The following is a 25,229-nucleotide window of genomic DNA, read 5'->3' on the forward strand; positions in this document are numbered from 1 at the left end:
GTGCACAACTGTTCCCTTTACAAAGCTCACAAATGCCGCACGACCTGTAATGCAATACTAGCTAACGAGCTCCCCGAGAGAGGTTGGTGTGGAAGGGTTTTTACTTCCACTTCGGTAGAAGGAGAAAGTATTACAAAGAGAAGGGTTTTAATCCATTTTTTCTGCCATCTCTGGGGGGCTCTGTGCTAATATTTAAATTGCAGAGGAGGAGGGGGAGGAGAAGGGGCTCAGGATGGAGGAGGTGGGGGCGGAGCCTGATCCGCAAATAAAAGCCCTGGCTAAAAGGGAAGCGCATTCGCGCGGAGGAGCCGCTCTCCCGCAGCCCAGAGCGATGGGGCAGCCGGCGCCCTGAGCTAGTCGAGAACGAGCCGAGAAGCGGCGAGGAGGAAGAGCAGCTCTGGACGAGCGGAAGCCGGGCCGGGAGCAGGGAGCAAACCTCAGCAGGTGGACGCCAGAACCAGAGCCAAAGCCAGAGCCAGCCGGCCAGGTCCAGAGCTTTGTTTTTCTGGACGGGAAGAAGTACCTGAGGATTGCCCTTTCCCCCACCTCTGCAGGTGAAAACTACTTTTATCCTCCTCCCTACGAAAGGCCCAGGGGCGGCGAAGGCAATCCCTGAGAGCCGCAGGGAAACCCAGGCTGTCTTTTTGCACGGACCAGAGTCATCTTGGTTCTGGAGAGCCCCTCGCTCGGTTCCGGAGAATTCCAGCTGGACCCACGAGACCGCTCTATTTTTACACTTAAATATCTCCGTCCTCAAGCGACACGGTCCTTGTGGGTTCACACAGGTGACAAGGAACTGTCAGTACAAGTAGGGATATTTTCAGTTTTCCCTTTGATCTGGTCGCAGGTCAGGAGCGGTCCCGCTTTGGGGAAAGGGCGTTTAAATCTGAAAAGTCTCCCTTCCCTGCATCCGCATATTTACGCGCAGACGCGCTCAGGGAGAGGCAGGTTGCTTTTGGAGCCTAGAACCCACTGAGAAAGATGGAAAAAGGAGCGCGGCACCGAAGCAGCGCGGAGAAAAACCGCCCCGCCGGGGACGAGCCCGGGGACGAGCCGGAGGCCGGGCCGGGGGCCGGCTCCGGAGGGGGCGGGGTGGCCCTGAAGAAGGAGATCGGATTGGTCAGCGCTTGCGGGATTATCGTAGGTGAGTGCGCGCTCGGGGTGCGCGGGGCTGGCGCCCCTGCGAAGCTCCAGGTTTGCTTCCCGTCTCTTGTAACCCACCCCCCACCCGGTCAAGTTTGGAAAGTGTGGGAATTGATCATTGTCTCACGTCGGTTCCTCCAAACCAGGCTGCACAGCTCTGTGCATAGAATGAAATAAATAGGGGTCACACGGACCTGGCGGACCTCGCACCCCAGCAGTGCCCGGGAGCTTGTTAAAAATCTAGGTCTCCCGGCCCTTCACTTTCTTCCAATTGAGTGGAGTCTGATCCAGGCTCCGGGACCTGGCTTTTAAACTAGCGTTAGGCAACTATCCTCAGCGGGCTGTGGCTTTTGAAGCACATTTAGTACTTTGTTGTTTGTTATTGGAAGCTATGGGATGTGTCATACAAATAGCATCAACGTCCACAGCTACAGTGCCTTGGGTTTTTGTCACCTTTTCCATCTGATGCAGCACTTTCACTGTGTGGAGAGGACAAGGCTGTTATTCCATTTCACAGGTGAGGAAGTTTTGGAAGAAAGAGGGGGCAGACTGTGCTCTTGTGTAACAAAGAGTTTGCCGTTTCTCTAGTTGCCTAGTAAAATCCACATGACTCGTAACACCCCAAGAAGACCCTGTGAGGGTCTCAGAGAGAATCGGGAGTAACCAGAATGGGGCAAGGAGGAGGAGCTGACAGGTAAACGTGTGCCCACCTTGGAGGCTCTGAAGGTGAGGCGCCCTGCGGATGCCCCCTCCCTGTCTGCAGCTGTGGGGCTGGGATCCCACATACAATGCAGCCTCAGACCACAGTGCAGCCTCCTGGTTCCTGGAGATGCGCGAATGGCTCATTCCTGTCCTTGCTTCTGAGAGTGACAGTTCTGTCCGCTATTTTGGTAGAGGACCTTCGTTCTTCCCAGCAAAAGGAGTATAGGATGGTCAGGCCCAGATGTGTTTCTGTGTCACTACTTTTTTTTTGGACCGCAAATCGAACTCAGGACCTCGCGCTTGCCAGGCAGGGCCTGTGCCACCGAGCTGTCTCCCTGGCCTCCCTGGCCCTGTGTCCTTACTCTTGGCATTGCTCTGTGAAGGCCTCCTGTGCCCTCATGCCCCGTGAACCAGTCTGTCTGGACGATACCGTGCTCCAGGCATAGCTCTTAGATGCTTTGGCATCTGAGCAGCGGTGATACTGAACACCGCTGAAGTCCAATAAAATCAGTACCGCATTGGGATAATCCTCTTCACCTCCACACCCAGCTTCGGTGGTTCGTGTTGTCTCAGTCCCTTTTCAGAATGGAATCCCACTTTATCTAATTCACTATGAAAAGTTTTCCAGGCATCTATGTTATAAAATATATAATGTTAAATGTTATTTTTAAAAAACTGTATTCATGATGTGAACCTTTCATTACCTTTCCTCATCATACTTGTGAGTTTTTTGGTGTCTCCTTTGCTTTATCTCAAATTCTTTGAAAAATGAGATCAGCCAGGTACTCATTATATATGGCACATGCCAATTTAAGGTCTATAAATAGCCCAGAGCCTGTTACCTTTCATCAATTCCACTGATAGGATTAGGCCCTTGCCTCCCTTTGGGAAGGTTCTCATTCACGGGCAGATGCGCAGATGATGTGCGCATGCCCGTGCTCACCCCTCTCCCATATAAGCAGGTATTTGCAGGTAGAGAGAATTTTTCTATATATATGTACAGTGGTTTCCATTTCTTTCTTTAGCATGTGTCTAATACCGTGAGTGAGTGGGAGTGTTCAGGGGTAAGTTCAATTTCGGTGGCATGGATGTCACTCCTGAGCAGTCTGTGACTTCACAGGCCATACTTCAATGTGAGAATAGTCCCAAAGCACCCATGGTGACACTGCAGAAATGAAAATAACAGCTGTGCTATTCTGCGGGAAAACGAGCGTCTAAGTACAGTGTGTGATTTCAGAGAGATCAGGATATTTTCCATTGTGGGGATCCTCATAGAATTAATAGGCACTGTACTGCCTCCCCCAATTCAAGCTAGGATGAGAAGCAGATCGCCCTTTAGGATGATGTGAGGGCAAAATCTTTTTTGCTGTCCTCCTGCAAGGCTGTTGAGTTACAGATGTGCCAAGGAGCTGCCCTGCCCTCTTCTGAAGGGATTTCCAAGTTGATTCAAGTTCTTTCAAGATCAAATGCAAAAACAGAACTTGTATTTTCCATGCAGAATTTAGTGATTTGGTGTTCAATGTCAACACTATGGAAAAAGAAAATTAAAAGGCGAAAAGAAAATTTCCTAAGTGAATCAGACAATAGGGTATGGGAAAGTGCCATTTGCTAGAAATCTGCCTGAGACTCAACTGACATAGAGGGATAAGTTAAACTGTTTCTTTGTTGTTGTTTTTTTGTTTTTTGTCTTTTTGAGACAGGGTCTCACTATGCAGTTCAGGCTGGTCTTGAACTCATTTGTAGCCCAGGCTGGCCTCAAACTCACAATGATCCTCCTGCCTCAGCCTCCCAAGTGCTGGGATTACAGGCGTGCGCCACCACGCCCAGCCTGTAAACTCTGTTTCATACAGGCTTACAAGTTTCATTCACAATCATCATGAATAATGAAAAAGAGGAATAACAAAATGGCTGGTATTATGGAAATAGATAATGAACTGAAAGCCAGGTATGGTGATGCACACCTGTAATCTGAGCACTCGGGAGGCTGAGGCAGGAGGATTGCCCTAAATTCGAGGGCAGCCTGAGCTACATAGTAAGTTCAAGCCCAGTCTGAACTACAAAGTAAGACCCATTCTCAAGAAAAAAAAAACAAAAAACAAAAACAAAACAAACAAAAGAACCAATAGAACATTCACACCCTAGAGTTACTTATAATCTGACTGGGAGATGAAATTCATAGGCATTACATAGAAAACAGTAGAGAATTAGCAGTGGGATTTAGCTGTGCTGGGATCTGGGAAAGCCAGGTGAGGTGAGTATCTGTGAGGAGACACAAGGAGAGTCTCAGCAGCAATCGAAGAACTAAGCCTTTCAAAGGGTGTGGGGGTGAATGGGGTAGTTAAGACAATTCTGGGGGATTTTCTAAGTGTTTCCTTGGATGAAATGGTTTTCTGGCCGGGCGTGGTGGCTCATGCCTGTAATTCCAGCATTTGGGAGGCTGAGGCAGGAGGATCATTGCAAGATCAAGGTCAGCCTGGGCTACAAAGTGAGCTCAAGGCCAGCCTGAACTGCATAGCGAGATCCTGTCTCAAAAAAAGACAAAAAAAATGAATGGTTTTCTTTGGGCCAGTGATACAGTACATGCTCCGCATGTACAAGGTCCTGGGTTCAATCCCCAGCAGGAATAAAAGAGAAAGTCATGTCTTATGCAAAGCAGAATCTTTAGTGCTTAACAGAGAGCCTAATATGCAACAGTTATTCAGACGATTGTTGAATTCAATCGGCCCTTGGGCAAGAATCTGAAGATAGCCATAAGAAGAAGCATTTATCAAAAAAAGCTATTGCACCAGACATGGTGGCACATGCCTGCAATCGCAGCACTGGGAGGCAGAAGCAGGAGGACTACCCCAAGTCTGAGGCCAGTCTGGGCTACATACTTCAGGGGCTCCCTGAACTATACAGAAGACTCTCTCAAAAACAAACAAACAAAAAAAAAAAAACCACGCTGCTGGGCACCTAATTTTTTTTTTTTTAATTTTTAGGTGTTTCATTTTGTTTTGTTTGGAGAAAGTGTCACTATGTAGTTAAGGCTGGCCTTGAATTCACTTTGGAGCCCAGGCTGGCCTTGAACTCTTGGCAATCCTCCTGCCTCAGCATCCAAGTGCTGGAATTATAGGCGTGCACCACCACCAAACCTAGCCTGGTTTGAAAAACTTTAAACTAGGAATAATTTTATCAGCCTGAACAATTATGTATGTCTTTTTGTTTGTTTATAGTGCTAGGGACCCAACTCAGGGCTTCATGCATATTAAGCATGCATTCTACCACCAAGCCACAACCCCGCCCTCCTTTTCATTTTTTAACATCACCTCTGTCTTAACCTTACTGGGCTATTCTCCAGGTACCAGACTAAGGACATTTGGTAGCAGATGAATTTAGATCTCACTGTGAACATGGAGTCTCCCCCAAATCTAAAGTGGTTGGGAAGGACAGCAAAATTCATTTGTGGATAATCCCAAATCTGCTAGTGTGTGTGTGTATGTGTGTGTGTGTGTGTGTGTGTGTGTGTGTGTGTTACTGGGGACTGAACACAGGGCCTTTACACTGAGCCACATTCCCCATCCCCACCTTTTTTTTTTTTGAAACAGTTCTTGTGAAGCTGCTGAATTGCCTAAGCTGGGCTTGAACTTTTGATCCTCCTGTCTCAGCCTCATAGAGTGCTGGCATTATGGGTGTGTAGCACCACACCCAGCCCCAAAACTATTGTTAATGGCTGCCATTATTAAATATATATTATATTCCAGGCACTGCTCCCGTTACCTAACATACATTGTGTGTTTGTCCGTCACAATAACCTCTAGGTGTTAGGCACTTCTTACCTCTTTCTGCAGATAAGGCAATACAGGCTCAGGCATAAACAACCTGCTGAAGGTCACACAACTAAAGGCTTGGCATCAGGATTCAAACACAGAGCCTGCCTAAATCCTAACTCTCTCCTATGTCTACGTCATAAATATGTGTTACCCTTTACAGCCTGGGCAGAATTTTGTTTCATTTTGCTTTGTTTGTTTTTGTTGTTATATTGAGACAAATTCTCGCTATGTAGCCCAAGCTGGCCTCAAACTCATGATCCTCCTGTGTCAGCTTCCCGAGCCCAGAGATCATGACCACAAGCCACTGACCTTACTCGCTTTTTACAGGTGAAGCGTTAACTCTGCACGACTTCCCCAAGAGGAAGGCTGCTGTGCAGTCAGCTGAGGTGGAGGAAGACAGCACTGGGAAGGAAGCCCAGGAAGTCGCAAGGCACTCTAGGGTGCATCTGGCATTCCTGCACAGCCCCCAACAGGCAGCCCTCTCCTTTGTGTGTCCTCCTCCTTCCCAGCCACGTTAGAGGTTCCTACCGAGTTCCTGGCTGTCCAGGTAGCTTTATTCCTGTTATACATGTGCCCAGAGAGGAGGTCCGAGGCAAACTAGTCAGCTACCAAAGCCCCAAAATTTTGTTCTTAATTGACCAGGTCATTCTGTTTTCAGCACAGTGTGTGCTAATGAAGGAACTTGGTATATTTGATGCAGGGCAATGGTGGGTGCAGTTCTATCTACTAGGCCACTGTCTCCCAACTAACGCATTTTTTAAAATCAGATTTTATGGCTACATTTTATTCCTTTCTTTTTTTTTTTTCTTTTGGTTTTTTTCCCGGTACCGGGAATCGAACTCCCAACCTTGCACTTGCCAGGGCAGGCACTGTGCTGCTGAGCTAAATCCCCAGCCCCTTTATTTCTTTATTTAACTTTTTTTTTGTCTTTTTGAGACAGGGTCTGGCTGTGCAGTTCAAGCTGGCCTTGAGCTCACTTTATAGCCCAGGCTTGTCTTGAACTTGCAGTGATCTTCCTGCCTCAGCCTCCCGAATGCTGGGATTACAGGCACATGCCACCACACCCAGCTTTTAGTTTTCTTTTATTTTTTTATTTTTTATTTTTTTTGGTTTTTCTCCGGTACCGGGAACCGAACTCACGACCTTGTGCTTGCCAGGCAGGTGCTTTTGCCGCTGAGCTAAATTCCCAGCCCCTTTAGTTTTCTTTTAAAGTCCACGTTTTAGGCCAGGGATATAGCTCAGTGGAACAAGTACCTGCCTGGCAAGAATAAGGTCCTGAGTTCGACTCCCAATACCAAGAAAAATAAATAAATAAAATCCATGTTTTTCTTTCTTTCTTTGTTTTTTTGCTTAGGTGGTGGTGGGAATAGAGGTTGAACCCAGGGCTTTGCACATGGCTAGACAAGCCCTCTCCCGCTGCACTACCGCCCCAGGTTATTATCTTATTTTAAATATGGGAAAGTTAAGTCACAATGCTAGTAAGTAATTTGCTGAGGTTCACATAAAGGATAACTGGACCTCCCAACTCCAGAGCTGAAATGTTTCTCCACTTCCCTTGTCTAATTGGCAGCCAAGAGAAAGAAGAGGAAGGCTGCCATGTGTTCATGGTGGCAGGAGGAAGACAGCGCTGGGATTGAAGTCTGGAAAGATCATAGATGTCTGATTCTAAAAATTTAGAAGAAAAACACTTTGTAAAAAAAAAAAAAAAAAAAAAGACACCTCTTAGAGAAGTGTGGTTACAGCTATATCATGTGGTTATAACTTTTTTTTGTCTTTTGGAGACGGTCTCGCTATGCAGTTCAGGTTGGCCTTGAGCTCTCTTTGTAGCCCAGGCTGGTCTCAAGCTTGCAATGACCCTCCTGCCTCAGCCTCCGGAGTGCTGGGATTACCACGCCTACCTGGTTGTAACTATTTTGAAATGGCACTTGGCTAACAGAAAAATTTCAGGTCCAAAAGATGTGAGACCCACGTGGTCTGTACCACTTTAGAAGATTTTACATTGTAGCTTCCAACATAATGTATTAGCTTCTAATCCCCAATACGTTTGTTGGATGTTGACCAGAGGGAGGAAGTATGAAATTGGTTCTTAAAATTTATACTTCCATTAAAAGGGGGGATATTAGGATTTGGTTCATTCAGGATGAAAATATGATTAAAACTTTCATTGTTCTCAAAGAAAACTCTGGGACAGAAGCCAGTTGAGAGACATTTCAAAACAAATACACTGCAGTGAGTAGGGAAAGGTTACCTCCACCCAGCAGGGTAATACCTTAATAAGTAGCTAGCTTTTACTGAGCACTTACTGTGTACCAAGTACACAGTATCTGATGAGTACTTTATGAATAATCTCACATAAGAAATACTATTTTGGAAACGAAAGCTTCAAATAGATAAGTAGACAACACCAGAGCTGTATTCCCATCCAGGTCACTGAACCCTGAAGCCACAAGATTTAATGGAATGCCCCACAGCTAATAGCAGGGACCTTATTGCAGGCTTCCTTCTTCCAGGAACTACAAGGCTCCTAGAGCAGTTCAGCTGAAACTGCTACTGTCAGGGCTACAACATACTCCCTCCAAGAGCAGAGGCACACAGTATGAGTGAGTAGTAGGAGGCCCTTAAGAGTGTGGAGAAGAATACAGGATCCTAGCAGGTTAAAAAGTATGTCCATTTCTGGGAGAATGAGGCAGAAGGACTGATTGCAAATTTGAGCCCAGCCTAGGCAATTTAGCAAGATCCTGTCTTAGTTGGGTGTGGTGGTGCACACCTGTAATCCCAACACTGGGGAGGCTGAGGTAGGAGGACTGCCATGAGTTCAAGGCCAGCCTAGACTACAGAATAAAACTCTGCCTCAAAAAGACAAAAAAAAAAAAAAAAAAGACCATGTCTCAAAAGAAAAATATAAAGGGCTGGGAATGTAGCTCAGTGTAAAAGATCTGGATTCAAAACTAAAAGATCATTTGACTTAAAAAAATAAAAAATAAAAAAATAAACAATAAAAATGCCTTGTACTGCTTATCATGGTGGTGCACACCTGTGGTCCCAGCACTTGGGAGGCAGAGGCAGGAGGATCACCGAGAGTTCAAGGCCAGCCTAGGCTGCATTAAAAAAAAAAGCCTTGTACTGAAATCAAATGACCTTCTCAGAGAGGCCAGCACCAACCGTCTATACCACTTTTCTGAATAAAATTGCCTTGTAAAGTGGTGTAAGAGTGCAGGACTTGGTGGTTGAGTTTTCTCAGAGTAACCAGGCTACCAAGGTTTTGTTACCTTTGAGGGTTAATCCAACAGCTAGGCAGCCCACAAAAAAATAAGGTAGAGGGCTGGGAGTGTAGCTCAGAGCTGGAGCACATACCTCGCATGCATGGCACTCTGGGTTCAATTTCCAGCGCTGAAAAAAAAAAAAAAAAAGGCCTCAAGAATATCTGTTGCTGCTGTCCTTGTTTCCTTGTTGTTCCTGTGGGGAAGGGGGTGGATTTACAAAAAATATCCAGGAGCAAGTTTTTCCAGGAGTAGATTCTGATCTACAGAAAATAAGAACTGAACTGGGGGTGGGGGGTGGCTAGGCAGTATTCTCTCTCTCTCTCTCTCTCTCTCTCTCTCTCTCTCTCTTTTTTTTTCTCTCTTTTTCAGAGTCTTTCTTTATGTCCAGGCTGGCCTGGATTTGAACTTATGATCCTTCTGTCTCAATCTCCTGAGAGCAGGGATTCCAGGCATGTGCCTTCATGCCCGGCCCCTCCTCCCCCTGCTGAGCCAAGAAGAACCATACCTTGTTCCCCTCCAGGACTTGCCTACAGCAAGCTGCCCCAACCCCAAGAATGCCGATCTGCAGGCTACAGTCTGGGATAGGGGGTGGTCATAAGATCAGAGACTATTCCATGTTTTCACAGTCATTGAACATATTATGGGCTAGGCCTCGTGCTGAGCACTGGTGAATTTTATTTCTAAGAAACAAAATAATCCCTCCAGTCTATTTTAAGCTGTTTTATTTATAGAATGAGTGACGCTTCAAATGAAAAGCCCGGTCGATCACATCTTATCTCTCATCCTTTGTCACAGTCAGTTTTCCCTTTGGTTTGCTCCCGACTTTAAATATCCTCAGCATCAGCAGTGACGTCACTTCTGGGGAGAGCGTTTCACAGGACGCCAGAAGACACTGCAGGCAGCCTCACTGAGCTGCGCAGATTGCCCAGAGAGTACTGTTGGTACAGAATTATGAATGTACTTTCTCATCTCTATGTGTATTTTAAATTAAAGGTGCCGTTTATACGTGTATGAAATGCACAGATTCTTCAGCTCGTCCTTTAAGGAATAATTCTGTGTAGGGTAGTTACTAAGCAGATGATGTAGACTGGTCAGGCTGCCTGACAGAGGCATTTGGGCCCTGGTGCTAGAAGTAGAAAGCCTGAAATGGAGCTGGATGTGGTGGTGCATGCCTGTAATCTCAGCACTCTGGAGGCTGAAGCAGGACAATTGAGAGTCTGAGGCCAGCCTGGGCTACTTAGTGAATTTAAGGCCAGCCTTTGCCACCTGGGGAGACCCTGCGTTTAACCCCTACCCCTCCAAAAAAGAATTTAAAAATGGCTTAAATTTTTTCTGTGATTTGCATCAGTGTGTTGTGGACAAGGAAGACCCATCCAGGACAACAGATGAGGGCAGTGTTTAGAAGGTAGTATTGGGTCTGCAAACTGTTTCCTTGGTAGAATCTGTGTAAATTTGAGCACATTGATGATCAGTTTACTTATCTGTACAATGGGAGTCTCTGTGGCATATTAAGACAAAGCCCCTACTCTGTGGCATATGTTCAGTAAATATTAGTTTCTTTCTCTCCTTGAGGTCATCCTTCCCCACCTACGCTCAACCCCACCCACTCACTAATTCTGGTTCACATGTTTAGGTTGCACTGATCTGGTCATGAGAAGAACTAACCACCTCAGTTCAAATCCGACTTGCTTAGCAACCAGCCAACTGCTTTTCTGTTTTTCTCCCCCTTTGGTCTTTTTGAGACAGGGTCTCACTATGCAGTTCAGGCTGGCCTTGAGCTCACTTTGTAGCCCAGGCTGGTCTCAAACTCACAGCCATCCTCCTGCCTCAGTCTCCTGAGTGCTGGGATTACAGGCATGCACCACCACTCCTGGCATCCATTTTTCTAGTTGATTTCAGTTACTTACTCCCCAGCACCCTGCGCTACATCCTCTCTTCCAGGAACCTTTCTCTGAACAGCCCCCAACAGTGGCCTTTTCCATTCTTACCTTGGCCCATATTGCAAACGCACTGGGGCAACTTCTATTCCACCCGGGGTCGGCTCTGTGTCTACAGTCATGTCTTTACACAACTCCTTGAGAGCAGGAACTGAGTCTTCCCCACATTCACATCCCCACAGGGTGAGCTTAGCGTATAGGAAGTGCTTAGAAAGCATTTGCTGAATAACAGCAAACATAGCAAATCAACCATTAGAGATGTATGTACAACAATGTGAATATATCTGATACTACTGAACTTCAGAACAATCCTCTTTCCTCAGCCTCCCAAGTGCTGGGATTACAGGCATGCATCACCACACCTGGCCAGTTTTGTATTTTTAACACAATAAAAATTTTTAGCTAGGCATGGTGATGCATGCCTACACTCTGACCAGCTCAGGAAGCTGAGACAGGAGGACTACAAATTTGAATGTAATCTGGGTAATTTAGCAAGAAAATTAAAAATAAAAAAAGAAGCCAAGCATGGTGGTTCCTGCCTGTAATTCCAACTGTAATCAGTCTGGGAGACCAAAACAGGAGGATGGCAAATTCACAACCAGCCTGGGCAGTTTATCAACTTAGGGAGACCCTATTTCAAAATGTAAAAAAAAGATCTAGAGATGTAGCTCAGTGTGAAAGGGTCCTGGGTTCAATCCTCAGTACTACAAAATAAACAAATGGAGAAAGAGAGGGAGGGAGAGAGAGAGAGAGGAAGGAAGGAAGGATGGAAGGAAGGAAAGAAGGAAGGAAAGAAGAAAGAAAGAAAGAAAGAAAGAAAGAAAGAAAGAAAGAAAGAAAGAAAGAAAGAAAGAAAGAAAGAAAGAAAGAAAAAGAAGCCAAGCACGAGCTGGGGATGTAGCTAGGAATGTAGTTCAGTGGCAGAACATTTGCTTAACATGCATGAGACCTTGGCTTTGATCCTCAGCACTGGGAAAAGAATTTTTTTAGTTTAAAAATGAGTTATTAAGCCAAGTGTGGTGGCACATGACTTTAACCCCCAGAACTCAAAAATCTGAGGCTGGACGATCCTGGCGTACAGCCAGCCTGCAGTATAAAGCCAGACCCTGTCTCAGAATAAAAAATAAGAAGGGCTGGGGATGTAGCTCGGTGGTGAAGCACCCCTACGGGCCACCCCTAGGACTGAGAAGGGAATGAAAGCTACTCACATGAACAACACATATTGTGCTTAGCTTTAAAAAGAAATTGGGCTCCCATTTGAAAGTGACTTTCAGGATTAACCAGATGACACTGAAGCTGGAAAGTAGAGCAGTCCTCAACCTCGGCGCTATTGCTTTGGGGACAGGATAATTTTTGTTGTGGGAAGCTGTGCTGTTCAAGGTAGGAGAGTGAGCAGCATCCCTGGCTTCCACACGCTGGCATTCCCAGCCAGTGTGAAACATCAGTATCTCCAGACATGGCCAGCTGTCCCCCGGGTAGAGGTGCAAAACTGTCCCGAGTTGAAAGCTGAGAAGGAGGCAAAACCTCCTTAAGGAGTTGCTTGCTTCTCCAGTCAGGCAGGAAAATACTTGAGGCAAGAAGTGAGTACTGAATGGGCACAGGTGAGGGCTCGGTGCTCTTAGCCCTCAGGCTACTCCATGCCGTATTTTAGTGGCTGGTGGGTGGTGGTTGGCTGCCTCTGCTTTGCTGAAAGACCATGTGTGAACAAGTGCTTCCCAATTACCTTCCAAAGCAAGCATGTACAGAGTGGGTGCTCAATAAATACTTTTTGAGATGCAATTACCTGCTACCCACCCACCTGTGGCATCTAAAAATTATACCTAGACAAGCAGACAAATGACTCAGAGACTGCTTCATGGTCCTGGCTCCCACTGCTGTTTTGGAGCTAAGCCTTCAAAGCAAGCCTGTCAAATTCTTCCCTGGCTGATCTCCGCTTCTACGGCTACAAATCCTAGTCAGCACTTATTTTGTTAGCATTTTACAGAAGTACCAAGATCGGGATTGAGGGGTAGCTGTGCAGTACCACACTTGCCTAGCATGCATGAGACCCTGGACTCAGGCCCCAGCGATGCCCAGACGTCCCTATAGCACATGGGTATGATCTCCCTCGATCCCCACAACAACCCTGCAAGGAGGGCGAGGCAGGAGCATTCGTTCCCATTCTGCACATGAAGGGAGTGAGTCTCAGGAAAACCCAGGTCACAGGACCTGTGAGTGGCAAAGCAAAGACTCAGTGGCTCTTCCAGCTCTTTTCAGTAAGGGTCCGCAAGAGAGCCCTGCAGTGCCTTCTGCATCCCTGCCCTGCAGGACCTGTGTCCCACAGGGCGTGCGTCCGCATCTTGACTGCCCCCATGTCTGAGTATCTGTTCATCAGCCCTGACGGAGAGTGCACAGGCCTGGGGTGAGGATCAAAGCCTGGCCCCAGGGTGTCAGCCCCTGCTTCTGCACGGTCCTCTCAGTCCTGTGAAGCTCAGAGAGTCTCCCAGCCACTCTGTGGAAGAAGCACAAAGCTGATTCACGTGAGCTTTCTCTGGACACCGTAGAAATAACCCGAATCTCCAAGCCCCAGCAGGAAGTTGTGGCTAGACTTCAAAACTAGCATGAATAAGGCAGGAAAACCAAAGCCCTTTAGATCTGAGGGTCTGTCAGATATACGAAGCCCATAATCCTATGCCTTAGGAGAGGAATTCTTTGATGGCCACAGAACTCCAGTGTGGACAGGCCTGGATGTGAGTAACACCTAATGGAAGTCACATGGGTATTGGCAGACAGGTGGGAAGTTAGTGATTATTCATGGCAGATGTGAATTTTCTCAATTCCAGCGATTTTTCCAGTGAAGACTTGTCCACTCATACAACTTGGCTCCTTTTTAATGGAATGGTTTGTTTGGATTTCCGTTGACAGAGCAAGCCAAGCTGGGCCTCATTGTCCGGGCATCCTAGAATCCATTTTTCACTAAAGAAGATCTGCATGATAAGATGATTGCTTTGTTAATTAGGGCACATGGAAGCAGGACTAAAGCCCTGACCTCTGGTACCTCAGCATTACCAGACAGTATGCACCGCATTCTTTTTTTTTCCTTAGCAATATAGTTTTAATCTAGTTTTATAAATTTAATCCAGAACATCTTAACATGTTCAGAAAATCCTATTGCTTTAGACATAGAAAACTTAACCTTTTATTAACTATTCCCATTTTAAATGCATCTGAACAGTTGCATTGGATGAGTGCATCACATTTGTATAGAGACTGAGTCTGAGTGCAGTGATGGAGAAAAACTTTCCCATGGTAGTCAACTTGCTTCCTCCATTGCATCAGGAAAGGTTTCCAGTCAAGTAGAAAAGCCCTTTCCCAGAAATCCTGCTTCAAAGTCTCTCTATGAAAGTCTGCTTTAGACCGTGCGCTCTCTAGAGGAGTGGCAGTACGGAGGAGATGCTGGGCCCGTACTGCGAGGACCAGGCCTTGCTGCTTAGGCAATGTGTAGATTTGAATAAGTCTCATCCCCTCTCTGTGCCTCAGTTTCCACAAAGATAAGTAAGAATGGTATCTGTCCTGCACACCAAGCAGTTATGGGCCAGGCATGGTGGTGCATGCTTACAATTCTAGCACTCGGGAGGCTGAGGCAGGAGGATTGCTGGGAGTTTGAGGCCAGCCTGGGCCACAAAGTGAGTTTCAGGCCAGCCTGAACTACATAGCAAGACCCTGCTTCAAAAAGACCAAGAAAAAGAAAGAAAAAGAAAGAAAGAAAGAAAAGGAAAGGAAAGGAAAAGAAAAGAAGAGAAAAGAAAAGAAAAGAAAAGAAAAGAAAAGAAAAGAAAAGAAAAGAAAAGAAAAGAAAGAAAACAGTTATGAGAACCAAGAGAGGTCATGGACATGAATGTTTTTTTTTTTGTTTTTTTTGTTTTTTTTTTTTTTGACATGAATGTTTTATAAATTACCACTGACGGTAGCACTGCAATAGGAGGAGGAATCAGCTGTGTTCCAGGTCTTTAACAAGTGGCTTCCCATTCCCACTGTTTAGAGTGGAGCACAGAAAGCGGACCTGAGTACATGTGGGAAGGTTTTCTATTTTCAGGGGAAAGCTCAAAGCTATGGCAGAATGTTTAGGCTCTGATCCAATTATTACTGTCTCATTCTGTGAGGCAAATAACTACCTTTCTAGATCTTGCTTTCTTCACCCATAAATACAGGTAATAATGACTCTCTCATTTTCCCTTTCTGGAAATTGGGAATATAATAGTCGCCTTGCTTTCTTCCCCCACAAATTGGAGATGGTAATAATGACAGGTCTACTTTCCTCAGCAGCAAAGTAAGTGGGTTGCTCTGTTCAGTCGCCTATAATACATGCTCAACAGTATCACAGTATCTGTGCGGCCAAGTGAACACTCAGCAGGGACACAGGAGCTGGAAGTTCTAAAGAAAAATGCAAGAAATGATGTCTGCCATTATGTGTTCGGTAAACCTTTTTGGAGCGTCTTCCACAGGGGAACCCCTCACAGAGGAGGAAAGCAACACAGTTCCTGCTCTTGGAGTTTACAGTCTACTGGGGAGATAAATACTAATCAAACAGTCACACCGAAGATTGTGACTGTAAATGCCATGTAAATTTCCTTCCAGCCCCAGAGCATACATCCGCTGTAACACTCTCCCCTCTGCACAAGTTCCAGAGGCTGCTAAGGTAGAGGAAACGTTCTGAATCTGGTTTTCTAGGTAGTGGCTTTTTAGAATCAGGGAGAGGCAGCTGAGTGCGATGGTGCATGCCTATAATCCCAGCACTCTGGGAAGCTGAGGCAGGAGGATCATAAGTTTAAACCCAGCCTGGGAAACTGAGCAACTTAGTGAGACTCTCATCTCAACATAAAACATAAAAAAGGGCTGGGGGTAAAGTTCAGTGCAAAGGCCATAGGTTCAATCCTCATTACCTAGAGAGAGAGGGAAACGGAGAGAGGGAGAGAGACAGGGTTTGTTTAGCCTTTCTCTTTTTTTTTTTTTTGTGGTAGCGGGAATTGAACTCAGGACCTTGCACTTGCCAGGCAGGCATTTATACCACTGAGCTATATTCCCGGCCCTAGCCTTTCTCTTTGAGATTTTATTTTATTTTATTTTTGGGGGGTCTTTTTTTTTTTTTTTGAGACAGGGTCTCACTATGGCTGGCCTTGAGCTCACTTTGTAGCCCAGGCTGGTCTTGAACTCACAACGATCCTCCTGCCTCAGCCTCCTGAGTGCTGGGATTACAGGTGTGCACCACCACACCCAGCTTCTCTTTGTGATTTTAATTTAGCTAAAATTAAGCGGTGGTTTTTTGAAGGAAGGAGAACCAAATGTCTATAAAATGAGGGCTCCTATCCCAAAGCTCACCCACTGTGACCCTCCCAATCACTCTGCCAGCTCCCTGCAGAGTTGTGGAGCCTCCAAGAGTAAGAGGAGGCAGGAAATGGGTCAGACCCCTCAAAGGGCACCTGGTATTGCTCATCCCATCTTCCAGTGGCTCCTGCAGGCTACAAGGGCGTAAGCACACATGCTCGGGAAATGTCCTACGGCAGAAGCAACTGCTCAGTGACTGATTTGCTGATCACTATGGCCGTGTTTGTTTGCCAGGAACCTGTAGTGGAACATTGACTCCTCAGTCCTGAGGTCAGAGATCTTTTAAGTAGCACATCCCTATTTTGTTCCTTGAGACAATCATTCTTAACTCTAAGAAATCCCTAGCTGCTCCCTGCCCCATCCCCTTTTCAGTACCGCAGAGACCAAAGTTAAATCTTGTTTTCTTCTGAGTATTGACTTTTTTTAACCACCGAGCTAGTTTTACAACCCTCTTCTGGGCTGGCTTTGAAACGACCTATGGATGATTCTTTTGATAACTTCCTGCTAGGCAAGGAACTTACTATCTTCTTCCAGCAACATTTGCAACCCTGTCCCTAGTTCTCTGATTTCTCAGTGCATGGTGTCTTCAGGGAATAGCGACACACTTAATTTTGGCAGGTGAAGTGTCACTGGACTGGCTGAACATGTCCTGTGTCTGGGGCTACTGTGAGCAAGTCTTTTAGTCTTGGCTAAGTCAACGCTTCGTGCAGACCACAGATGGAGACTGGTGGAGGAGAGAGGCTGAAAGGCATCTCGTTCCTATTTTAGGACTGTGCATAAATACACGGGGAAAGGAGAGGCCTTCAAAGAACTTGTGCCACTAAGGATCTCCTTTGTGTCTACTCTGTATGTGACATTTCTATCACAATTATGATGACTGTTTCTTCGTTTTGTCTTCCTTTCTATAAGTGGCTCTGCTCCACTGGGACAGACTGCTTACACCCACAGAAGAGAGACGTGTTCAAAACAGGCACGTGCTCTCCGCCTGTTTCTAGCTTTGGCCACGTGCTTTCGGCCTCACTGGTTGTTGATGCTTTTATGTCCTCTGGACTTGTTCCCGGCACTCACTACTCATCTCATGCTACAGCTTGGTAGTTTGGAGAGGGGCAGCACAGCCTGTGTTCCTTTTAGAATGTGAACCGTCTCTTCTCTTTCCCTTTAACTCCAGTCGCTGGGTGCCTGACCTCCATCGAATTTTGGTTTCAGTGTGAAAGTTTCAGGATTGAATTGACACTGAGTTAAGGTTGAGATCTGAAAGTCAGTGTTTGACAGTTGACTACACCCTCATATCATTGGTTCCAAACCACGGAAGAGAGCCGCTGGGATTTTAAGATGTTCCCAGAACACTTCACATCCAGCTGGCCTCAGAGTACTCCGGCTCTGCATCTCCACTTGGACCCATTCAACCTCTGCTTTTGCCCTCAGACATTCAGGGGTACAGCTGGGCAGGGTACCTGTCCAGGGAATCCTGTTACCCTCGTTATTGTCAGGATCTAGAATGTCCCCCCAAAAGGCTCACTGTGTTCAAAGTTTGGTTGCTGATGGGCTTTGGGGGAAGCTGTTGGATAATGAGGGCTCCAGCTATGTAAGTGGATCCATCCATTCATGAAATCATAGTTCATGGCAATATAGGAAGGTGACAGAGATAAGAAGTAAGCCCTGGTTGAGGGAAGTGGATCATGGGGCAGAACCCCAGGGATTTTGTCTGGTTCCCAGCCCCTCCTCAGCTTTACCCCCTCTCTGCTCCATGGCTGCTATGCGGTGAGAACTTTCCTCTGCCCTGCCCTCCTTCTACCATGACATCTCTGCCTTGCCACAGACCTAAAAGAAATGGACCCCACTGACTATGGACTGAAACTTTTGAAACCATAAGCCAAAATAAATCTAGCCTCCCCTAAGTTGGTTCTTCTCAAGTAGTTGGTCATACAGGCAAAAAGCCAAAACACCACCTTTAACCATAAGAAGGAAACAAAGTGAGATAGGAGGGCTGCAAGTTCAAGGCCATCTTAGACAGCAAGACCCTGTCCAAAGCAGAAAATAAAAAGGTCTGAGGATGGAGCTCAGCAGTAGAGTGCCCCTGGGTTCAATCTCTAGTACCAGGGGAAAAAAATCAAGAAAGATACAAAGGAAAACTTGGGAAGACCCACGCTGGGAAGTGCTCCCAACCCCTACGCTCCCCTGCCCGCAGCACACAGCCCAGGAGCCATCCATTCAGTCCTTGCCACAGACATCACCTCCAAGAGAAAACTAGCCCCGCGCACACAACTGCAGAGTGGATTAGTGAAAAGAACACTGGATTAAGCATCAGGAGACTCCGGGATCCAATTTTACCCATGAGTAGCTATGGAATTTGGAGAAAGCCATTTAACCCTCTGTGTTTTAGTCTCTTGGTTTGTAAATTGAGAAATACTTGCCCTTCCTCTTCTCCCTGAATTGTGAAAGGTTGTTGTGAGGGTCACATGAGACACTGGAGGGGAATGACCTTTGGAGGAATATAGTGCTGTGGCTTTGCACGTATTATATTTCTGTAAACCACTTCCAGACTACTGGGAGTATTTTTATAGGATTATTTCACGTACTTCATTTAGGGTGGGGCTGTTGTGTCTGGAGTGGAAGCCAGTCTGCAGGAGTGCTATCTATACTCATAGGTTTTGAAAACCCTCAATAGTAGGGTGTGGCCACAGTTGCAAAGATTTTGCTGTTTGACTTTTTAAAATCTTTTTAAGACAGGGTCTCACTATGAGCTCAGGCTGGCCTTGAGCTCACATTGTAGCCCAGGCTGGTCTCGAACTCTCAACAATCCTCCTGCCTCAGCCTCCCTAGTGCTGGGATTACAGGTGTGCGCCACCACACCTGGGTCATTTTTGAAGCTGTCCACCTGGCTCAGGGTATCTGAGATCAGCCCACTCCTGTTATTTTCAGTCAGTCTGGAGATCCTTATCACTTTGGGCGGACCATTGTGTAGCCCCTGAGAGTGTCCTCAGAGTCAGTATTGGCTCCATCACTTTCTACTACACAGACTTCGGCAACTTGGTATCTCTGAAACTGTTTTCTCCTTCATAAAATGTGAGAAATGTTATCTTTTTTTGTCTTTTTTTTCTTTTTTTATCTTGCCGTATAGTCCAGGCTGGCCTCAAACTCACTTCTGCCTCAGCCTCCCAAGTGCTGGAATTACAGGTGTGCACCACCATGCTGGGCTCAGACAACTCTGGAGTTATTCTGACTCCATAAAATCAAAAATGACATGTAGAAAGAACCTGACCAAATTCCTGATCAATACAAGTTGTTGTCAGCTTATCTGTACCTACTTTAGGGAGGATTTTTACTAGACACAACTGCCTAAAGGTCATTTACACATCTCAGAGGCATTTTAGAATCAGATCAGAGATGTGGCCATCCTAAAAATACCAGTCCTATCCCAGCACTTGGGAGGCTGAGGCAGGAGGATCGTTGTGAGTTCGAGACCAGGCTGGGTTACAAAGTGAGCTCAAGGCCAGCCTGAACTGCAAAGCGAGACCCTGTCTCAAAAAGACTAAAAATAGAAATAAAAATAAGGAATAAAAATTAAAATGTCAGTCCTGCCAACTTTCCTGATCTCACTGACTTCCCTTCTCATTCTTGGTGCCTTGTGCAGGGAACATCATTGGCTCCGGAATCTTTGTCTCACCAAAGGGTGTGCTGGAGAACGCTGGCTCTGTGGGCCTTGCTCTCATCGTGTGGATTGTGACCGGTGTCATCACAGCTGTGGGAGCCCTCTGCTATGCTGAGCTGGGGGTCACCATCCCCAAATCCGGAGGCGATTACTCCTATGTCAAGGACATCTTTGGAGGACTAGCTGGGTAAGCAGACCTGTGCAGGCCTGAGTGGCTGAAGGGAAAGGAGAGGGTGGGGCAGAAAGAGGTCGGATTGCTCTTTTGCTTTCATATTAACCTTGTGTCCGCTTGACGCTCCTGAGATTGACAGAGGAACCAAGCTGAACTTTTAATCTCTGTGTTGGCCTTGGTGGGCAAGAGTCTTTTAGCAAGAACAAACAAAACTGCAACAGCACTGACCGCAGACTACCGGGGAGAGCAATCACAAGGTCCTTGTATCTTAACAAGTGAGCGTGACCACCTCAGATACAGTGTGCGGTCTTCTCGGTCTTCTCGTAGTGCAGAGATAACAGCCTCCCTCCAGAGTTCAGCCCTGGTCTTCTGCAGCCCTGCTAAAAAGAACTAAACCTTCACCCGGGGGCAAAGGGTGTGGAAGGTGCTTCTCCCCCGTCCCTGAGCAGTGGGATTAAATAGCCACGCCCTTAACATGTCCTGGCTGTCAGAAATCTGAGGTTGCAAATTTATTCTTTCCAAATTTATTGGATGTTGGGGCCAGAGTGGAAGAGAAGCGATGATGAAAAGAAAGGGGAGAGAAAGGCGCCAAGGCTCGTGTCAGCGCCAGTTGAAACCCAGCTCTTCCGCCATGAAACCGTTTTATTGCCGTTTCGGAGAGCTGCGTGTCTTGTTTGGGGCGGGAGCGGGGCTTGGGAAAGTGAGGCTTCAGCATCCCTGAAAACAATAAAGGAAACATAACCCGTCAGTGCTCTGCTTCTGCTCATGCCTGCCCGCAAGCTCCGCCAAGCTGCCCTCTGATGATTTCTGAATCTCTGCCGTGCCTCGGGCGGGGCCCGCTGGCACGGCGCCTGTTCCTCCCTCAGGTTCCTGAGGTTGTGGATCGCTGTGCTGGTGATCTACCCCACCAACCAGGCCGTCATCGCCCTCACCTTCTCCAACTACGTGTTGCAGCCGCTGTTCCCCACCTGCTTCCCTCCGGAGTCTGGACTTCGGCTCCTGGCCGCCATCTGCTTATGTAAGTGTCCTCTGCACCTTGCTTTCAAGACAGCCTCCTGCTGGGCGTGGCGGCACATGCCTGTCAGCCCAGCACTCAGAAGGCTGAGGCAGGAGGATCACTGTGAGTCTGAGGCCAACCTGGGCCCTATAGTGAGTTTAAGGCCAGCCTGAACTGCATCAGGAGATCCTGTCTCAAAAAACACAAACAAAGGGGCTGGGGATTTAGCTCAGCGGCACAGCGCCTGCCTGACAAGCACGAGGTCATGAGTTCAATTCCCGGTACCAGGGGAAAAAAAACAAAACAAAAACAAACAAGACACCCTTTTTCACCCTCTGATCACCTATGTGTCTCCAGTGCTCCTTTCTTTCTTTCTTTTATTTTTGGAGTTGTTTCCATTCCTTTCTTTATATTTCTTACAAATGTGTTTTCGGGGGCTGGGGATTTAGCTCACGGCACAACGCCTGCCTGGCAAGCACAGGTCGTGAGTTCAGTTCCTGGTACCGGAAAAGAAACAAAAAACAACAACAAAAAAATGTGTTTTGGATGAGTGAACTTTGCATACAATTATCTGGTGTTACAAAGAAGAAACTTAAATAGCTTCTTGGAAGCATGGAAATACTATTCTTTATAGGAACAAAGCATTTTCCCCTACATTAATCTGATTTGAGTCTCATGACAAATCTATGAAGTGATCCTGGCCAATATTATCATCTCTCTAGAACAGATAAGGAAGCTACCCAGCAGGCCCTGAGTGGGGTCCAGGGTTCCTGACTGCCCCTTTCCTGCACTCTGCATCCTGCCAGCCTTCCCTGCAGCTCACAGCGGGACTATCCTGGCCTCTGGCAGAAGTCTGGTCTACTTCCCTGTCACCTTGCCAACTCATACTTTTTAAACTCCCTTGGGAGAGAGCTTATCTCTGGGCCCTGTCCTGGATGAGGGCATCTACCCTCAGCGTCTAATCAAATGCTGGCTTCTCAAGCATTCACTTAGAGACTTCACTCTCCAGTGGGCTTGGTCCCTGCCATACCACACCTAATACATACCGCCCCCCTGCCCAGCTAAGCACGGGGCCTGCGCTGGCTGTGCCCTTCACGTGTGGGCATCTTCCTTTCATCCTGCCTCTCGCAGAACAGGCAGCTGTGGGTTCTCTTGGCAACTGTGCCCTCTTTGGAGGTGGAGGTCAGTCCTGGGATAGACCACCCCCCATACCAAGGCAAGTTGTGATGTGGGGCTGAGACCCTTGTTTGGGGACTTTACTCCTTGTGCTGGGTCAGGTCTTCCCACAGACTTGGAGGCAGGCCCCAGAACCAGGCAGCCAGGCCTGCGTTTCCACTCCACCTGTTCTAACTGCAGTGTCTTGAGTGCTTGCAGAGTTACCCACCCTGCCCCACTGTGAGAGGAGACTGTGTGAGAGAAGGGATGGGTATCTCCACACAGCACCGGTCCCCAGGGCCCCAGTCACGCCAGTCACTGAGGGTGAGCTGGGGTGTCTGGCAGATGGGAGTACTTTATCTTTGCTCTTAGCTGGATCCAGAGCTGCCAAGTGTGGTGGCACACGCCTGTCATCCCAGCATTTGGGTGGCTGAGGCAGGAGGATCACAAATTTGAGGACAGCCTGGGCCACTTACTGAGTTCAAGACCAGCCTGAACTACATAGCGAGACCCTGTCTCAGAAAAAAATAAGAGACCAGCGCTGTGGGCAGGGAAGAAAGGAGGGCGTGGGAACGCAGGAAAAGTTGCTGTTTCTACCACAGACAGGCTAATGCAGGAGGAAGGGGAACCGCATGAGTGCTGGCCACTGCTGTTTCTGTGTCTTGTGCACAGTTTCCTTTTTCCTGCTGATGCTGCTGAAGTGTCTCAGACAAGAGGCCACCCTTACCCTCCTACTGGGAATCAACAGCTCTGAGCATGTTCAGAGCCTCCCGGGCTGGTGTGGAGCCTTTGTAGTCCCCAGGCCTGGCCTGGGCTTGACCCCTTGCACCGAGACCCTCTGGAGGAGTGGAGGCCCTGTGGCCCCCTCACACTGGACTTGGCTGACCCTCTCAGACAAGAGTGGCTCCTGCCTGTAGCCAGCTCCAGAAAAGGGCTTGCTCACAGTCCCACACAGCCTACCTCTCCCACGTGGCCAGCCCGAGCCGACCGGAAACTCAGAATCTGTGCACAGACAAAATGGCGCGCTCTCCCCTCTGCCCTCGCTGTGGCGGAGCCCGTAGCGCACCCCTGGCCTCCGCTTCGCCTCCTCCGAACTGCACGGCAATGGCCTCCAACTCAACAGTACCCGGCGTTGCCCTCCCAAGACATGTATTTTTCAGTGTCCTTGAGACAGGCGTTTCATAAGCAAAAGAATCCTGCACTCACCCTTTTCCCTCCTACTTCCTTTTTTTTTTGGAATGGGGAATCGAACTCAGGACCTTGCCAGGCTTGCGCTTATGCCCTTGAGCTAGATCCCCAGCCCACCCTCCTGCTTCCTTAGAGAACATGGAGAACAGCTCCACGTTCAGTGCTCTTCAGTGTCCTTCTCCTCCAACTGCAAAGGCTACTTGGAGCTGCAGCAGAGCAAGGTGCACATGTCCACATTGCCCCCTGCACACTCGCGTGCACACGCAACTCACACGCAGCGAGGAACTGAGGTGTGGCACAAGTGTGCTTACATGGGAAGTCTTTTCTTCTGCTGTCTCATTTTGGCTTATTGATGATGATGCTGGGTTTCATCCCCTAGGCAGTGAAAGGCGCTGGGGAAAGGCCACCCACCCTCTGGAGGTGCCACCGGTGTGTTCCACAGAGCCCCCCAGGAGAGCGGGTGTGGCCCAGCCCCGTGCTTCGGCCTGCGTGGAAGAGCCTGGGTGAGAAAGGAAGTTGGGATGAGCCAGATGGCGGGAGTGGAAAGGCGGAAAGAACCTGCTGTAACTGGCTTGCCTGGCGGGAGCCTGGAGCGAGTGAGGGGCGGAGTGAGGGAGAGGGAAAGAACTGCAGGTATGGATCACGCTTAGGCAAACGCAGTCGCCGCTCTGAGTTACTCTATTCTTTAGGTCAAAGCTGATTATTCAGTGCTGAGTCAGCAGAATGTACCTGGCCACTAGGCAGTAAAAAAAATCTTTTTTTACATTTTAATTAAATGAAAAGCCTTTCTCTCTTCTCCACAGCAAGCATATCCGTGGGAGGAAGGACTTAGGAAAGGGAACTGGAAGATGTTAGAATTTGGCTTTGGTGCTTTCTCTTGGGACTTGCTTAGTCTTTCTTCTTCTTTTTTTTTTTTTTTTTTTTGTCTTTTTGAAACAGGGTCTCACTATGCAGTTCAGTCTGGCCTTGAGCTTACTTTGTAGCCCAGGCTGGCCTCAAACTCAGAACAATCCTCCTGCCTCAGCCTCCTGAGTGCTGGATTACAGACGGGCGCCACCACGCCCGGCCCTCTTCCATTCTTTCTTCCTATTGTCTTTTAAGAAAATGGCTGTACAGGCATTGTCTATATGAAAGAGTCAAGTAAGATATGAAAAGTCAGCAAAGAAAGCCCCCCACATCTTGCCTCTCACCCCTCCCCTGGCCAGTGACCTTGGTAATAGTGAATGAATATCTTTACAGTTCTAAGTACAATGTATCCGTTTATGTACATGTTTGAGTATGGAGACATTCACATCAACAGGTAATTTCCGCAGCTTGTCCTTTTATCATTTTGGTTATTAGCTAAGTTTCTAGCATCAAAGGACAAGACTGCAACAATTTAGTTTAAAGATATTAATTGGCCTTTTCTTTTTTTGGTGCTAGCACCTCACACACGCTAGACAAGCACTCTACCACAGGACCCCCAGCCGTTGGCTTCGTCATTCATTGTAGAATTGGGCTCACTTCATTCTGGAAAATAGAATAAGTGCTCCAATTGTCCAAGCAAAGGAGGTTGGCTTCAGAGACAGAGAAGGGCTTAAAGAAAGTGAACACAAGCAAATAAGAAGCTGGTGGAGTGGTGGGCTGGTCATTTTGGAGTCACTCTCTTTGTGAGGTGTGGGGCAGGGAGACAGAATAACAAGAAAATAACTGATCGGTGAATGTCAGATTATTTCTGGTTACTCCTTTGTGTAAAGATTAAAGCCCCGGGAATTTCATTATCATACCATTAAATTCAGCAGGTTGGGAAGATGTGGCTGTTATCTGTCTAATTGTGATTCTTCTTGGGTCAGATAACATCCTTT

General features: G+C 47.3%; 1 protein-coding gene across 1 annotated transcript in view; it reads left to right on the top strand.

The window, feature by feature from the left end:
• The first annotated feature begins 792 nt into the window (after positions 1-792).
• Positions 793-25,229, top strand: part of Slc7a8 (solute carrier family 7 (amino acid transporter light chain, L system), member 8) — a 52,112-nt gene continuing 27,675 nt past the window's right edge. Inside the window, exons 1-3 of the mRNA XM_013510441.1 lie at positions 793-1,144; positions 19,856-20,060; positions 20,912-21,063. Of these exons, the coding sequence (XP_013365895.1) occupies positions 982-1,144; positions 19,856-20,060; positions 20,912-21,063 (520 nt within the window). The 5' untranslated portion in view covers positions 793-981. The remainder of the gene's footprint in view (positions 1,145-19,855; positions 20,061-20,911; positions 21,064-25,229) is intronic.

The sequence above is a fragment of the Chinchilla lanigera genome, unplaced genomic scaffold, assembly GCF_000276665.1.
Source record: "Chinchilla lanigera isolate Chin_1 unplaced genomic scaffold, ChiLan1.0 scaffold00008, whole genome shotgun sequence".
In the NCBI taxonomy this organism is placed as follows: domain Eukaryota; kingdom Metazoa; phylum Chordata; class Mammalia; order Rodentia; family Chinchillidae; genus Chinchilla; species Chinchilla lanigera.